The 16,207-nt window shown below is 46.9% G+C and overlaps 7 protein-coding genes across 7 annotated transcripts; 3 read left to right on the top strand and 4 right to left on the bottom strand.

The window, feature by feature from the left end:
* Positions 1-25: 25 nt before the first annotated feature.
* On the bottom strand, positions 26-2,494 carry LOC121588096 (transcription factor grauzone-like). The gene is made up of 3 exons (XM_041905683.1): positions 2,293-2,494; positions 254-2,202; positions 26-166 (listed from the first exon to the last, which is right to left on the bottom strand). Exons 1-2 carry the CDS (start codon positions 2,398-2,400, stop codon positions 805-807), a joined length of 1,506 nt encoding a protein of 501 aa, XP_041761617.1. The 5' UTR covers positions 2,401-2,494; the 3' UTR covers positions 26-166; positions 254-804.
* A 268-nt stretch (positions 2,495-2,762) lies between these two features.
* LOC121588095 (protein arginine N-methyltransferase 1) lies at positions 2,763-5,305 on the top strand. Its single transcript, XM_041905682.1, has 3 exons — positions 2,763-3,097; positions 3,199-4,001; positions 4,064-5,305. The coding sequence occupies exons 1-3, from the start codon at positions 3,082-3,084 to the stop codon at positions 4,943-4,945; spliced, it is 1,701 nt and encodes a 566-aa protein (XP_041761616.1). The 5' UTR covers positions 2,763-3,081; the 3' UTR covers positions 4,946-5,305.
* A 1,492-nt stretch (positions 5,306-6,797) lies between these two features.
* Positions 6,798-8,656, top strand: LOC121588098 (60S acidic ribosomal protein P0). Its single transcript, XM_041905685.1, has 3 exons — positions 6,798-6,909; positions 7,160-7,253; positions 7,553-8,656. The coding sequence occupies exons 2-3, from the start codon at positions 7,200-7,202 to the stop codon at positions 8,441-8,443; spliced, it is 945 nt and encodes a 314-aa protein (XP_041761619.1). The 5' UTR covers positions 6,798-6,909; positions 7,160-7,199; the 3' UTR covers positions 8,444-8,656.
* Positions 8,657-8,790: 134 nt separating this feature from the next.
* LOC121588097 (leucine-rich repeat protein 1) lies at positions 8,791-10,349 on the bottom strand. The gene has a single exon (XM_041905684.1). It carries the CDS (start codon positions 10,142-10,144, stop codon positions 8,837-8,839), a length of 1,308 nt encoding a protein of 435 aa, XP_041761618.1. The 5' UTR covers positions 10,145-10,349; the 3' UTR covers positions 8,791-8,836.
* A 1,939-nt stretch (positions 10,350-12,288) lies between these two features.
* On the top strand, positions 12,289-13,375 carry LOC121588075 (protein ARV1). Its single transcript, XM_041905624.1, has 3 exons — positions 12,289-12,582; positions 12,648-12,767; positions 12,835-13,375. Exons 1-3 carry the CDS (start codon positions 12,436-12,438, stop codon positions 13,351-13,353), a joined length of 786 nt encoding a protein of 261 aa, XP_041761558.1. The 5' UTR covers positions 12,289-12,435; the 3' UTR covers positions 13,354-13,375.
* An 8-nt stretch (positions 13,376-13,383) lies between these two features.
* On the bottom strand, positions 13,384-15,036 carry LOC121588074 (probable proline--tRNA ligase, mitochondrial). The gene is made up of 3 exons (XM_041905623.1): positions 14,830-15,036; positions 14,504-14,767; positions 13,384-14,422 (listed from the first exon to the last, which is right to left on the bottom strand). Exons 1-3 carry the CDS (start codon positions 14,920-14,922, stop codon positions 13,394-13,396), a joined length of 1,386 nt encoding a protein of 461 aa, XP_041761557.1. The 5' UTR covers positions 14,923-15,036; the 3' UTR covers positions 13,384-13,393.
* A 126-nt stretch (positions 15,037-15,162) lies between these two features.
* Positions 15,163-16,201, bottom strand: LOC121588076 (V-type proton ATPase subunit e 2-like). Its single transcript, XM_041905625.1, has 3 exons — positions 15,958-16,201; positions 15,824-15,871; positions 15,163-15,747 (listed from the first exon to the last, which is right to left on the bottom strand). The coding sequence occupies exons 1-3, from the start codon at positions 16,053-16,055 to the stop codon at positions 15,606-15,608; spliced, it is 288 nt and encodes a 95-aa protein (XP_041761559.1). The 5' UTR covers positions 16,056-16,201; the 3' UTR covers positions 15,163-15,605.
* Positions 16,202-16,207: the final 6 nt, after the last annotated feature.

Here is a 16,207-nt window from a genome sequence, read left to right as displayed (position 1 = left end):
CGGCAATATAAGTTAATTCGCTCACTTCCGCGACAAGTCGCATGGAAGACAAATATAATTTAAAGGTGCAGTTTCATTTGCTAATAGTTTATTACATTGGAAAAAAAACTTATTGTCCACGTTGACTACTGCAGGCGTGTAAATCCGAAGATGGACTATCTGTGGCCTGAAAATAAATTATTTAACTGATCGTATAAAAAAAACTAATTCAATTGCCTTTCCTGGACGCTTGAAGGGTAATAGACACTCCTACCTTTAATATTCATCAATTCGATTCGGTCGTGGGCATCCTGGAAATAATGAAATAGCTAAATGACCATTTAATCCCCAGCAAGCAGCACGTAGCATGGGAAAACCTTCTTCCGTTATCCTTTATTTTCACAATAACGAATCAGTTTCAAATCTTGATCTGAAGAGCTTTCGGCTTTTAGTAGCTTGAATCTTGGAAACTACAATAAAAGTCTTGAACGTTTATTTTTCCATCAATCTGTTAAAATATTCAATATTTTCTAATCCTACAGTTTCAATTGTACAATTATGTCGAAGCATTCGTTGTGATCCTAACCTTGCGTTAAGATATTGCATACGTTGTAGCATAACCGAGCATCATGACCTCGTCTCGTGGTGCAGACGTCATATGGAATGAATACATCCCTTGTTTGCGGTTTTAAGTCCTTCAAATAGAAAGCTAGTCAAACAGACACATATTCTTACTTGACCAGCGTGCTGGATCGACCCCGACCAGCCCTGAACGAAACATTAATGCATCGAGTAGCTGGAGTGAAGGGAGAGTTGTTCGTCAATTTACAATTGTTCAATGTTTACTGGGGCAGCAGACATTTTTTCCAACAGTTTTTGGTGTTTCTGATCTTGCCACTCTTTGTTGTGCTTGCTCTTGTAATGCTTATATTTGTTGGCACTCGAGTTGAAGGTCACGTCACAGAACTCGCACGAGTAGAGCGGAACATTCGAATGCGTAGCCAAGTGTTCGCGCAGGCCAAGCTTCGACAACAACTGTTTGCCACAGTGCTTGCAGTCAAACAACTGTCTTTCCTTGTGTATGCGGTTTTTGTGGAACACCAGCGACCGGCGATTAACGCTCACGTGCTCACATTGGTCGCAGGGGAACTGGCCCCTTTCGTCGTGCCTAAGTCGAACGTGCTTCTTTAGATTCTCCTTGCAGTCGAACCATTTCTCGCACTGCTCACACTGCTCCCAGTTAACCAGCTGCGGCTGATGATTGAGCCTGATATGCCTTTCCATGGCAAAACTAGTGCGAAATAGTTTGCCGCACGTGGCGCAAATCTGATGACCGTCACCGCTGTGCACCTGAGAGATGTGCAACTTCAGCGAGTAATGATTGGACAACATCTTCTGGCAAAACTGGCACTGTTTTTTCACGTGCATCTGCATGTGCGCTCGCAACAGATGCTCTTTCGAGTAGGCCATATGGCATTTGGTACATTTGAATGGTTTTGCCTCTCGCTGGCTGTGACTCTCGCTCATGTGCTGGTTCAGGTAGCGCATCGTTTTATAAGTGCGGTCGCAAATCTCGCACCGCGTTAAACCTTTGTGCGATGCAATATGGTCCACCAGGTAGGACCGATTAAAGTACTGTTTATCGCAGCACCGCACGTAGCCCTTCATATCGTGCTCCGCACGGTAATGGTTTATCAACGCCCCAAAGTTATCTGCAGGTGCCGAACAGATCTCACACTCCATGGTGTAAAACTCGTCGATGATCTTGTCGTTTTCCTTTCGATTTGCACGCGTCTTTTTCGGTTTATCGGAGACCAATGTTTTAGCCTTCTTGCTACTGGGTTGCTCCGCCATTTCCGCCGGTTCATTTTCCTTCACTTGCAGAGTATCATCGTCGTTGTCACTACTGGCAATGTTGCGTTTTTCGTTAGCATCATCATCAATCAAACCGATCGGTTCCGGATCAGATTGAACGAACTCAATCTGCAGATCCTGTACAACGCTGGGTTCCTGCATCGTTGGCAGTGCTTCCTTTTCAAGCAACTTTGTGTCACTTACGTCCTTCGCGACCAAATATTCCTCTGGCTGTACGACAGTAGTGTTAGCCTCTAAGAGCAAACTCTGCTGGTTGGCCCACACCTCCTGGATGTAGGTGTGTATATGCGCAACTGTATCTCGGCATCGATCACACACAAGCTCCGGTAGGTTAGATTTATAATCAATCTACAAAAACAATGTTGCGAGAGAAACAAACATAATATTCACCAACACGCTGGTGTGCTTTGCTGTTCAGCTCCCGTACAGTGTACTCACTTCAAAACGAAAAGCAGCCTTCAACTCTTCCTTAAATTGGTCATTTTGTATCGATATTCCGGTACATTTGGGCAGCGAATCCAGGCAAAGACGACATATTTCACCCATTTTAGCCAAATGATGCCAAAATTGCTACGATGGTGGTTCTGTGTTTACTGTTTCTGGCCTGCTGCAAGCGCTTGATGCTTGCCCGTGTTTTGACAGTGGCTCATATGCTGTTGATCCACCAGGACACTTTGGTGGAACATTTCAAAAAATCGGTTGCAAATAACAGATCCACGCTTTGGAAGAAGTGAACATCAAACAAAAGTGAAGTAAAATTGAAAAATAATGTATGAAAGGTAAGCTTAGTGGCGGTGTGAGCAGAGAAACAAGTTAAACGATAGAAACTATTTTGAATTGGTGCGATTTCGCGTACTTACAACAAACGTACGCACCTTTTTGACAACACCAAACTGTCAAACGCTGCCGTACAGTCGCAACAACAACAAAAAGCATGTGCGCAGTGCGGTGATTCCCGTTTTTGGGTCCCTTTCGGTTCGATCTGGTCGCGGAAGCGCGTTTTGTGTGCCCTTTCTTGCTGTTTTTCCTCAAATTTCCTTTCCAGCTATCCGATGGTGCAAGTCTTCGATTTCCAGTGTACGTGACAATTGTATTTCCTTCAGCTTTCATATTTCGGTGTGCATTTTTAGTTGTTGTTTCACGTGGTTTCCGTTCCATACACGCGAGTCCGCTGTGAACCAGTTGCGTTTGGTGCGTGTGTTTTAGATTCCGCAAGGGTTGCCAACCATGAGTGATGACGAAGGTAAGCACAGCATTCCGTCGATTGGTCCTGCAAAAGTGTAAATGGCAGCTGGTTGGCGATTTTTAATTATGCTTTATCCTACTCCCCCGTCCCTACTCTAGACTGTCCCCCGCTTTGCGATGCGATGGATGCGAGAGACGACTCGAACGGAGAGGATGATGAGTGGGAGGTGGCCGAGGAGCAGAACGATCCGGTCAAGTGTTTGTTTTGTGAAACGATCTCTCCAACGATGACGGTGGCCATTCGGCACGCCAAGCAGCAGCACGATTTTGATCTAGCCGGCGTCCGGAGGCGGTATCATCTGGATGAATATTCCTACATCAAGATGATCAACTATATTCGGCGCGAAAAACCGGCCCCGGAACAGTTCAAAACGGCTGCCGGGAGCAGCTTACCGTGGGCCGACGATAAATACCTTCAGCCGGTAGAGAACGAAACGTGGTTAATGTTCGATCTGGACGAGCTGGACGAAATTATGCTGAACAATGGCAGCGGCGGTGCTGGTGTGGGTGGCAACGGTGGGGTGTCGGGGGAGAAAGAAACCGGCAGTGACATCGGTGATACGATGACGCTTACCACCGACCAGTACCGAAAATTGCAGGGCATCATTAACGATCTGTCGGCACAGCTGCGGGAGAAGGAGAATCTGCTTCAGCATGCCGCCAGCAGTATCGAAAAGATGAAGGAAAGCTTTCGCAACGTGCTGGCGGATCAGCAGCAGCAGCAGCAACCGAACGGGAAGGAAAATGGGAAAGCCGGTACGGAGGAGGGTGCCGAGGGCGATAAAAAGCTGGAACAGATCAAGCGAAAGCTGGAGCATTGCGTGAGCAGCGTATCGGTCGATGACGATCAGAGCTACTTCAACACGTACTCACACTTTGGCATCCATCACGATATGTTGAGCGTAGGTTGATGTTGTTTAATTTGTCCGTTAAATTGTCGTTAACAAAGATCCCCCGTTTACAGGACGAGGTGCGCACATCCAGCTACCGCGATGCGATCCTGCGGAATGCCGACATAGTGAAGGATAAAACTGTGCTAGATCTGGGCTGCGGTACGGCCATCCTGTCGATGTTTGCATCGAAAGCGGGAGCGAAGGAGGTCATCTCGGTCGATCAGTCCGACATCATCTACCAGGCGATGGACATTGTGCGGAAGAACAGCATCGAGAACATACGGTTCGTGAAGGGCCGGCTGGAGGACACGGAGCTGCCGGTGGAAAAGGTCGACATTATCGTTTCCGAGTGGATGGGCTACTTCCTGCTGTTCGAGGGCATGATGGACAGCGTGATTTATGCCCGCAAGCAGTACCTGCGCGAGGGTGGCCTCATATTGCCGAATCGCTGCAACATTAGCATCGCCGGGTACGGCGACCTCGAGCGGCACAACGAGTTCATCGGCTTCTGGAAGAACGTGTACGGGTTCGATATGTCGTGCATGAAGAAGGAGGTGCTGCGGGAAGCTACGGTCGAGGTGTGCAAACCGGAGCACATCATTACGAACGCGAACATCATTGCCAACTTCGACCTGATGGAGGTCGATGTCGACTGTCCGAACTTTAGCTACGACTTCGAGCTGAAGGTGAAAAGAGACACACAGCTGACCGCCATCATCGGATACTTTGACACGTTCTTCGAGCTGCCGGAGCACATCGAATTTTCCACCTCGCCGTACTCACGGCCGACGCACTGGAAGCAGACCATTTTCTACCTGGAGGAACCGGTCCCGGTGCGGGAGGGGCAAACGATCGGCGGAAAGTTTGTGTGCCGCCGGGATCCGAAGGATGTGCGCTCACTCTTTATTAACATTGAGCTTTTGAACATGGTTCTGAAGTATACACTTAACTAGCAGGTAGGCATACTGATACTGATCAGCTAAGATGCACAACCGTTCGGGGTAACAGAGCGCGCAAGGGGGCGAAGTCTCAAACAAGTCAAATAAAAATTGCAATCGCGAAACCACTCCAATCGGCATGCCGCGGAAGTTGCGCAGTGGCTGGCGAGGCCGGAAGACAAGAAAGCTTTAAATTTTCGATGATATACATTAGTAGAGCCGTTCTGGCCGTACGCATACGTACGGCCTTTCGTACGCATTTGCCAATGGTAGTAGTTGTGAGCAAACGGTCGTGTTATCGTTGCCCTTAACGTTCTATCGATGACAGTGAGGGAGTTTCGCGCCGTAGTGGGGTGACACAAAACGGTTGAAGAAGAAAAGATTAAAAATACACAGGAACTTATAGATTTCATCCTACATCAAATGGCAACACACGATACACGAAGGTTGTGAAGCGTAAAACAACGGAAACTATGGTATAGCAGGTTACTACTACTAGAGCGACAAATAATTAAATTTGTTTTTTTATAAACGATCCTAACTATATATACCCAGCCAAGGCGTAATAGCCGACAAGCAGCACCCACTTACGACCAACACGGCAGCACAGAGTAAGACTAAACTATCATTTATCTTTACACTCTTACACCGTCAGCTCACGTGAGCTACAGGTACCCTCTATATCCGATTCCAAACTAAAGACAATCCCTAGAAAAGATAAACTGCAACGATCATCTAATGATCTAGCCTGGGGTGTAAGCTAGGACCCCCGGCACGCTTCACAGGACAGGACAGTGTGTGAACTGCACAATATCAGCAATCAAAGAGCTGCTACGGACAGGAACAGGTTACAGCTTTAATTTTGATCTATTATAAAACTATTTAAAATGTTCTTCAATACAAAAGCCATTTTATATAGATATAGCAGGGTCAGTAAGGTCCACGCAATACGGTTCTGGTCTGGTGGGCAAGAGCGTTCGGTGCATTTAAAGTGTAGCATCGTTTGGGTGGCTCACAGCGTGATGTGAGTCGAATTAGATCGTATATAGAGCATTTGGCATGCTTTAAACGGTTGAGGAACATTGATGGAATTTTTAAAATTAGAAACCCACATTCTTAAGCTACAAAGGAAACAGGTACACGTGTTACAAGCATTTTTGAAATAATCTTATTCCAATAGGGAAACCATACAAGTTACTTACATACAAACACATAATCAATGTACTAAGAAACAATCCGTAGTGGAATATAGCTTTTAACCGAAATCGTGCTAATCATATTGCCCCTTGCTTAACTAGATAGAAGCAAAATGAAACATGCTAAATGGAATATGAATCCTTTTACTAAACGCTAAACTCTGAACGTGTTTTTATAATACACAAACGTTGGCGCCAGTTTGTAGTGTGCTGTTCGGTAGCGTAGAGAGTCTCAACCGTACGTTAAACATCGAATCTTTAAGCTGTTCCATGGTCGAGCCGTTCATTTGCCAGTAACCATTTGAAGTTTACAATGTTTACATTTATGCTTGAGAAATAAAATGTTAAAACTGGAAAAAAATAAAAAGCCATATAAAATTATAATTAAGTGTTTCATCGTCTCCAGTTGTTGCAGTAGAAGGAATTTCATTTTACTGTAACGTAAATGTAGCTTTATTGAACACAGCATTGTTCAGCGATTCAGTGATTTGTACGAGTCTCACTCAACACTTTTCTTTTGATGATTGCCGAACGGGCTATACCTACTATTTTTCATTGATCGTTTTTGTTAAAATCATGTGATTTTGTAACAGGAATAAAATGAAATAAATCGTAACGGTTTTGTTCTATAAACAGTGTGCTATAAATGCTTTTTTTGAATATTTTATAGCGCTCCGGAACCATCCGTTCCTTGTACCGGGCGAACGGATAGGACGTGTGTGGTTCGGCCTCAACTCGTCCATTTCGTCCGCATACGCTAAACTGTCAATAGCGACCGCTTTGGTAAGAAGAAATTTCCTTATTTTCACTAGATTTTTCCTATCAATTGTCTTGTACGGGTGTTTATTTGCCGAACTAAAGTGCTTAGCTTCAAATGCAACTAGTCTTGTATTTCGTGCAATCCCAAAATGCCCGATAAAAGCTTCGCAAAGCCTCTTCCGTTTCCACGTGTTCAGCGTACGATGTTGGGCACCCGAAGCCATTGTACCGAATTGTGACTAATGGCGATTTTGTCCGTCTTGGATCTTTTCAGTTCTTAAATTTCTTTACGAAGTCCCTATTATCACATCAAGATGGGTAGGGAGGACAAAGCAACCTGGAAGTCCAACTATTTCCTAAAAGTCGTGGTAAGTAATCAATGTGTATAGAGCTTGCTGCTAGAGGTAAAGAGGGTTCGGATGGAAAGTAGAATGTTCTCCCTATGATGATAATTAAAACAATGAATGATGCGTACATGCTGCTCCTTGCTTGAACAAAGCTGAACCCAGGAGGTATCGGCGTGTGCGGAAATGCTTGCATTGTTTTACGTCTGATTTGTGATGCGCTCCATCTTTCCTGACACCTTAGGTGCTGTAACCTAACCTCACATACCTGCACGTACGAAATATTCATTACGCTTTTCGTCTATCTTTGTCCCGCCCCGCAGCAACTGCTCGACGAATACCCGAGATGTTTCATCGTCGGCGCTGACAATGTCGGCTCCCGTCAGATGCAAACCATCCGTATGTCGCTCCGCGGTTCGGCCATCGTGCTGATGGGCAAGAACACCATGATGCGCAAGGCCATCCGCGGGCATCTGGAGAACAACCAGAACCTGGAGAAGTTGCTCAACCACATCAAGGGCAACGTGGGCTTCGTGTTCACCAAGGGCGATCTGGCCGAGATCCGCGACAAACTGACCGAGAGCAAGGTGCGTGCCCCGGCCCGTGCCGGTGCGATCGCCCCGCTCGAGGTCGTCATCCCGGCCCAGAACACCGGTCTCGGTCCGGAGAAGACCTCCTTCTTCCAGGCCCTGTCCATCCCGACCAAGATTTCCAAGGGTACGATTGAAATCATCAACGACGTGCCCATCCTGAAGCCGGGCGACAAGGTCGGCGCTTCCGAGGCCACGCTGCTCAACATGCTGAACATCTCGCCGTTCTCGTACGGTCTGCAGATCCAGCAGGTGTACGATTCGGGCTCGATCTTCTCGCCGGAAATCCTCGACATCAAGGCGGAGGATCTGCGCGCCAAGTTCCAGGCTGGAGTCGCCAACCTGGCTGCCGTGTCGCTCCAGATCGGATACCCGACGCTGGCTTCGGTGCCGCACAGCATCGCCAACGGTTTCCGCAACCTGCTGGCCATTGCCGCCGTCACCGAGGTTGAGTTCAAGGAGGCCGAAACGGTCAAGGAGTTCATCAAGGATCCGAGCAAGTTCGCCGCTGCCACGGCAACGACTGCTTCCGCTGCCGCCCCAGCTGCCAAGGCTGAGGAGAAGAAGGTGGAGTCCGAGTCCGAGGATGAGGATGAGGATATGGGCTTCGGTCTGTTCGATTAAATGCGACAGTAAGACGACGACCCACGCCGACCGCATGCGCCAGCAGCAGGTCGGTTGTTCCCAGACGGTGTGGTTCCCTGAGCTATATCTACTTTGGCACGGACGTTGTAGCTGCGAGCGTATACTCGTCAAGGCTGGGGACGGCCCAATGGCGACACGCTGGCCATTCCTGTTACGTACCAAAATACGTATTTTTCTGTGAAACCAACTGAAGCAAAGCACATTAAAAGTAACACAAAAGCCGGAGAGTCAGAATCGCAAGAGGAAACAATCTGGAAACAAAAAAAAACAACAAGTAGTCTTTCTCATTTCAAAGCACACGTGTCCGAATCAAAACACATAAGTAGTCAAAATGAAACAAGAATAATTTATTATAACACAGTAGCTACTAGTTTAAAATCCACGATTATGAAGTCTCCGCTCGTTCGCTTTCCGGATACACTTTTCGCTGCAAAAAACACAGTCCGCGATGAGAAGATGGCTGGCGTTAAGTACCAGGCAGGAACAGCGCCCATTGATCACTTTCGTGCGCTGGTACACTTTCGCATCGAAACACGGTTGGCCACAGCCGCAAAGAGGCACACGGCGTATAATGTCCACCACGGTGAACGGCAACAGTCCTGGTATTGCATATGGAAGTTTCCTGTGGATCACGGTACGTGCGGCGAGTTCGAACAGGGTTGACGGTTGCCGCTGCTGCATCGAAGGACTCGGGTGTAGCTCAGCTGTTCCTCCGTCGGGCGAAAGATTATTTTCCGACAGATCTAACCGCTCCAGTCTTATTCGTTCCAAGGTTTCCGGTACACCATCGATCTGGTTTTTGGCCAACGAAAGCACCCGAAGCCTGCTCATAGTCCACAGCGCAAAGGGAAGCTTGCGGATGTGGTTGTTGTTCGCTGTTAGTGCCACCAGTGCGCCAGCATTTATCACATTGATCGGTAAGAACGAGAGTCCGTTGTCGGAAATATTAAGACTCTGCAGCGACGACTGAATGTTCGGTTCCAGCAGCCAGTCCCAGGTGCAGTCGGCCAATCTGTTGCTTGACAGATCCAGCTCGCTCAGTCGTAGCTGGCCAAGTGCGCGGGGCAAGCTGCGTAAAGAGTTGTTGGACAGGTTTAAAAATCGAAGTTTTTGTAGCAACAATATCTGTGAGTCGAATCGTGAAAGTTTCACGTCGGTAATCTGCAACGACAAGAGCAGGCGGGAAAAGCCTTTCGTTGGGTAGTCCTTCCTGTTCGTTATCACACACTTGGTCGCCAGGACACTCGGAGAATCGAGAATGGAGGCTTTTTTCTTCCCCACGGTAAGACACGGCAGCCGTAGTGGAGCGGACGGTGAAAAGGGGTTCGTGACGGGCTGGGTCCCTTCCGCCGGCTGTCCGCATCCCGTGAGCACCAGCTTTAGCACCTTCAGAAACGCCGTCAGCTGAACTTTATCACTTTTAATCTGCACATCGTGCTCTGGTGCGACGAACGAAATCGTGGCCTTTCCTTCCTCCAGAAAACGGGTAAATATCTTGCTTATGTTCTTTAGGACGCTGTACTTGGTGCCGGCCTTGTTGGCGGTCGTAATGAGCATGATTTTCGTTTCATCTCCCTTCCGCTCGGATCCCTTCCCGATGGCAAGGATCGTTTTCTGGAACGCACGTTTGCCCCCGGCCACGGACCGATTTATGGTGCAAGTCTCACAGATTAGCTTCATGTTGAACAAACGGCACCATACACATGCTTAATAATAGTTTTACATTTATTTTGCTTTACGTTGCGCTTTTTTTAACACTTCGGCGGAGGGTACTGATTTCGCGCCAAGGGTAAACTTGACATTAGCTGCCACCCGATGAGCAAATTGATACACGTTTGAACGGTTTGTGGTGGAAGCACTCTGTCTCTATCTCTCTTTCACTCTCTTACCCTGTCTCGATCTCTCTCTCGCTCTCTAATTGATTTATTGTGTTCGAAGCACAAATTAAAACAAAGCGACGAAAAGCGATGTGTACGTCAATGACAATCACAGAACCAATACGTTCAATTCGTCGCTTTAAAATGCGTACATCACTTTTCATCAAAGACTGCCAAACAAGAAACAAACTGTTGAAAAAATCAACAAATTAAATCGAGGAATTCAACAAATTAAATCGAGGAAAAGCCCCATCACTTTTCATGGTATAACCGAAATAATGAGAAAGCAACTTGATTTTGTGCCTTAGCTAAGGTGACTATTCGACTCTACAGACTGTCCCCGAGTCACGCTCCCAAGTGCCATAAATCCACCAAATGACCACCAGCTCTCAACCAAAACGGAATATATAAAGACTTCGTTTAGCAGACGGTAAATGATTCATGCTTTCTAAAAATAGCGAAAAATTTAGTGGCGCCATCTGTCTGTGGGATAGCCACGCTGCGGAGCTTTCTTCGGTTCGAGAGCTTTCTCACTCCCACTGTGAGATGTTGTATGGTTATACAGTCTGTTCCCGAGTTACACGGTTCTCGACTGACGCGGATTCGGAGATACGCGGTTTTCTAAATTTGACTGATTAAATGTCAAATCAGTACAATTTGCTTCAAGTTAGGAATAAATGGCAGTTTTGCTAACAAATTGAAACCACTTAAAAGCCAGAAATATTATAATTTTCTGCACGAATTATCTCAAATAAATGATAAAGTGTATAAAAGAACTAAATTAAATCAAAAACTCCGAGTAATCAATAGTATTTTAGTCAAAAAACGTGAAATTCGACATACGCGGATTCGTCGGGAACGCAGAAACCGCTCCAAATAGCCAGAATTGCTTAAGCAGCTCATTTTGGCACGCTAAAGATCGCTGCTCTAATTCGCCTTTTGCAGTAGATAAACAGCATCAAAGTTCTATGTGGGTCTTTAAAACAGCGCCTAAGCAGCTTCCTTATGCCACGATTCCAGGGATTATTTTTCTGTGTGTTTTATTTTCAAGCAAGCGTCATCGATGAAATAAACAACAAGATTTGTTTCGTTTAAACACGTATGTATATTTTTAAAACTTTTGTATTGATGAATTACACAAAATTTTACACAATTTACTGATAATTCACAATCACTTCACTCAATATTCCTTCTTTAATTAACTTATCTAACTTGTACAGCAGCAATGAGATGATTGACGGCGTCTCTCTTTGACACTTTGACAAGATCCACCTTGTACCGATGCCATGCATTAAAAAGCTATAAAGTTCCACCAAGTTCGATACACACTCTTAACAAGCCTTAAAGTTATATCATGAACCCTACACATAGTGCTAATCAGCCGCAAAGTTCCAAAGAGTACCATGTGCCTGTTAAAAAGCTCCATAGTTCCGCAAAGTACCGTCTATCTCTTAATCAGCCACAAAGTACGACATCGGAACGATTTTTCGTTAAACAGCCCTAAATCAGCTATAAAGTACGAGCTGGCTATTTGGGGCGTAACTCGGGAACAGACTGTACATTGAAGTTATGCATCGCTAGAACTAGAACGTCGATACAATTGTTTAAATACTAAATTGTGATATCAACCTCCAGCACTGAAGCTAATGAGATTTGAGTTGGTTTTGGCCCACGTATCTGACCGCACGACCATTATTGATTTTTGCTCGGAAAGTTCTAAGGGTACATACAATAGCAATATAATAATGCGATATAAAACGCCATCTATTGAGCAAATCAGTGAAGCTATGGAGCTTTCGTTTTTTTTTTTCATGGATATTTGATTTTTCAGTCGTTTAAGCTACATCTGTGGCGCTTGCGATATAATCTTGCATAATCCCAGAAGTTCGTGGGAACTGCAATCCGACACGTCGCTCGAGCCCTGTCAAAGATTGCGTGACGGGTAGCAGTCGAACGGAAATGCTTGCGTGATGTAAACAACAACAAATCAACGCTTCAAAATTTTGGTTCAGAAACAAGCAAGCTGTGCAGAAAATGATATTCCCGGTGTGGAACTAAAACTCCAAACTGGGATAATTCTCAGCAGCCTCAAAAATGAAGCTGTCGCTACCGTTGCAAGGATACTTTGATCTGCTGAAGCATTCACCGGGCGAGAAAAAGTTTGTCTGCATCAACTGCGGTCGGCCCGTGTCCGGCCTGTACCGTCAGATCAGTTCCACCGTGCTGAAAATTATCGACTGCGTACGATTGTTGTTTAAATCTTTCCTCATTCTCAAAACTGGTTTAAAGCCCTTTTTGCCTTTCAGGATAAATGCAAGAAACCTGCCGACAAGTACATCGAGTTCGAGGTGCTTATCATACTGATCGATTTAATACTTTTGTCCAAGCCCGCTTATCGACATATTCTATACAATTCCGATTGTAAGGTGCGTAGATTGGCCATATGAATTGATTGCAAAAGTGCAGTGTTTCATCGGAGAATTTCTATTCTAGAACCTCTGGAAAATTGGCTGCATTCTGATACTGCTCGAGGCCTACTGTTTCTGGACGGATGCCTTCCGCGGTATAACCAGCATTACCTATCGTTCGCACCTGACCGATCCGTTCCTGTCCGAGAAAGGGTTCTACCTGTCGACCGTTCATTTCGTGGCCGGATTTATACTGCTGTACGGGTTTATTTACTTATTTACCCGCGTTCTGCATCGCTCCGTGCCGCGGGTAACGGGCAATGGGAAAACCTACCCGTACATGCTGCTGCATGGCGTGATACTGGCCAGCATCGGGAAGTTTCTCTTCATTCCCATCATTATCTGGAGGGAAAACTCGACCGAGACGGGCATGGCCATCCATATTGTGCTGGTGCTGATGTATTTTGTGATATCGCTGGTACAGATCCACTCGGTAGTTAGTGACTGTACGCGGTCGCGATCCGGTGTGATCGTCATTCTGGCGTTTATTGTTAAGGCATACTTTCTGACTCGAGTGAGCGGATTGCTGCAGCAGTTTGTATAATAAATTAGTATTCTCACTTATGTGTCCGTGTCTGTTTTGTCTACAGCTTCTGTGCAACTTTATTGCGATCGTTTTGCATTGTGGCAGGGTGCTCCGACCGCTTTGCAGCGGTCAATATTTCCGCAACGGCCGATAAAGTATCGCTGTACGGTAGGCTTACTTCCGTTCCCGTTGCTACGTCGTGCAGTTCCAGCTTCTCTTCGCTGGCGGCTTTCGCACCTACAACCACAATGACAGGATAGCCCATTTTACGTGCATCCAGCAACCGCTTGCCAATGGTGAGCTGTGTACGATCGTCCACAATAACGTCCCCCGCACAGTTTGCCAACGATTGTAGATCGTCGTGAAGTTTACCGACCCACGGGGTAGCTTGAGCCTCCTCCTTACTGCCCGCCTTGGGGGTAATGATGCAGACACGGTACGGCGCAAGTGCGACCGGCCATCGTATTTCCTTCTCGCTGGACAGGACTTCGATCGAGGCGGCCAGTAGCCTCGTCACGCCGATACCGTAGCATCCCATCTGGAGGGGCACCGGTTTCCCATTCGCGGCCAGACACGTCGCCCCGAGCGCCTTTGTGTACCGATCCTCGAGAATGAATACATGCGCCACCTCGATGCCTGCCTGTCGTTCGAAAGTTTCACATCCGGTTTGGCAACTTTTACACCGTTCCCTCAACGCCGGGAAAAGCTCAGCGTTCGTGTGCATTCCGCACCGGGTACAGCGGATCAGCTCATCCTCGCCCACCTCGCTCGGGAAATGGTACTCGTGCGACAGGGATCCACCCATCGTCCCACAGTCTCCCGCCACCTTGACGAACGGGACGCCAATTTCACGGAACAACCGGCCGTACGCTTCGTTCACCGAGTCGTACGTTTCCTGACACCGTGTCCGGTCAACGTCGAACGTGTACAGGTCCTTCATGAGGAACTCTTTCGCTCGCATCAGCCCAAAGCGGGGTTTCATTTCGTCCCGAAATTTGGTCGATATCTGGTACAGGCGCAGCGGAAACTGGCGATACGTAACGGGAGCGATGGCTGCGAGTAGCGATGTGATTGATTCTTCGTGTGTCTACAAAAGGGTGCGGTAGGAGACAAAGAACAACACATGTTTAAGCTTCAGCGTGGTGGCAGCGAATGTGGCACGGCTTACCGGTCCCAAAATTTGCACCTTTCCGTGCCGATCGGTCGTCTGAAGCAGCTCTGTCGGTGTGCCCGCTTCGGTAGCACCTAGTCGGCCACTCTTTTTCCACAGCTCTGCCGATGTTAGGAGCGGAAGTACCATCTTTTGTGCTCCGACCGCTTCCATGTGCCGGTCTATCAGGTCAACAGCTTTCTGCAGCGATCGCTGTAGCAGAGGCAGTAGGTAAAACGTCCCATTGCCAGTCTGTCGGATGAGCCCCTGTTCCAGCATGAGCTACGGAAAAAGAGTAGCGTGAGTTACCTAATTACACGAGAACCATTCCTTTGACGAATTACCCTTTGACTTTTGGAGGTGATATCCTGGGATTTTATGGTAGCATTTTTCGGGATGATTAAAGCTGGTTGAAACAGTTTGGAAACTCTCTGCATCGTTGCGTTCGTTTTTGGCCGGTAAAGGAACGAATAATCACAGAACCACACGGCACTAACAACATTCACCCTACACGGGCTTGGCGTAACAACATAAACAAATCGGCGCAGCTGGAATACGTCACTACTGAATCACATGTCAAAATGGGGCTGCTAGAGGAGATAACAAGTGCGGGTTGCGGAATTTAAAGAGTTGAAATAATAGAACCCCTTTCTTTCGTAGGAAAATATTTCATACGGTTTTATGGATCCAGCGTACGTATCGTTGGAATTTAGGTTACTTTATTTGTATAATACATTCTCTTTCGCTAGGGTAAATCATGACAGAAGAGATAAAAACTGTAAACGAAACGAAACAAAACTTTACATCAACACATTGCAGGGCGTTTGCGGACACGCGAAAGCGACACAACGTGTTCGCTTGGGAAATGATTGAACAAAACATGAAGTGAACAATACTTGTGCTAAATCCAATCCAACCATCCTTGCGACTGCAGGTCAGATTGATGGAGAGCAACACATCTTTTAAACGACTCACTTAGTTCCTCCAATGTCTCTTAAATGATGTTCATGAAATTTGACCGCTTCTGCAATGTGCTACTTGCAACGATGGAGGAATGTTCAGCGAGTAGGTTGTTATACGCTGCGGTTGCTGAGCTGCTGGGACGCACACCAGGGGGGATCTAGTGATCCGAGTGTTCTGGCTGGAACCCTTCCATGTCTGGCAGCGGGTTGCCCCACTCACGTGCCATAATGAGAATTGTGTTCTGGTGCAGCTTCGGTCCAATCAGCGGGTTCATCTGGGCCATGTAGCAACACAGCCAGCTGGAAGGAAAGATATGGTGCAAAACCAAGGTCATTCACTGGCTGGTACGTATCGGTGCACTGTTGCTTTACTTACAACAACCAGCATGTCGCCGCCGTCAATATCAGCACACACTGGACGATTCTGTTGCAAAAAAAAAGATGAACTGTAGTTCAGGCTCAGTGCGTGGGGGAGTCAGTCCCGCATCCAGTAACAAAGCCAATACATACCCACGGTTCGGGCCCTTCGGAGCAACAATCGGCAGGACAATGCCAACCACGCCAAAGATGGCAGAGAAAATGATAATTGGCAGCGCTGAAGCACCCATTGCTGAATCCGGCAGTAGACTTTTTAGGTGGGTTTGATCTGCAGCGACTGTATTTACCCCAAAACACACGCACACGGGATCGATCGATTTTCTGGAGGACTGCGAAAAGCAATGAGAAAAATATCACATGACAGGCGTACAGGCAGTGCGAT

The sequence above is a fragment of the Anopheles merus genome, chromosome 2R (genome assembly GCF_017562075.2).
Source record: "Anopheles merus strain MAF chromosome 2R, AmerM5.1, whole genome shotgun sequence".
Classification (NCBI taxonomy): domain Eukaryota; kingdom Metazoa; phylum Arthropoda; class Insecta; order Diptera; family Culicidae; genus Anopheles; species Anopheles merus.
Note: the sequence above shows the minus strand (reverse complement) of the source record. Positions and strands in the feature narration are given on the sequence as shown.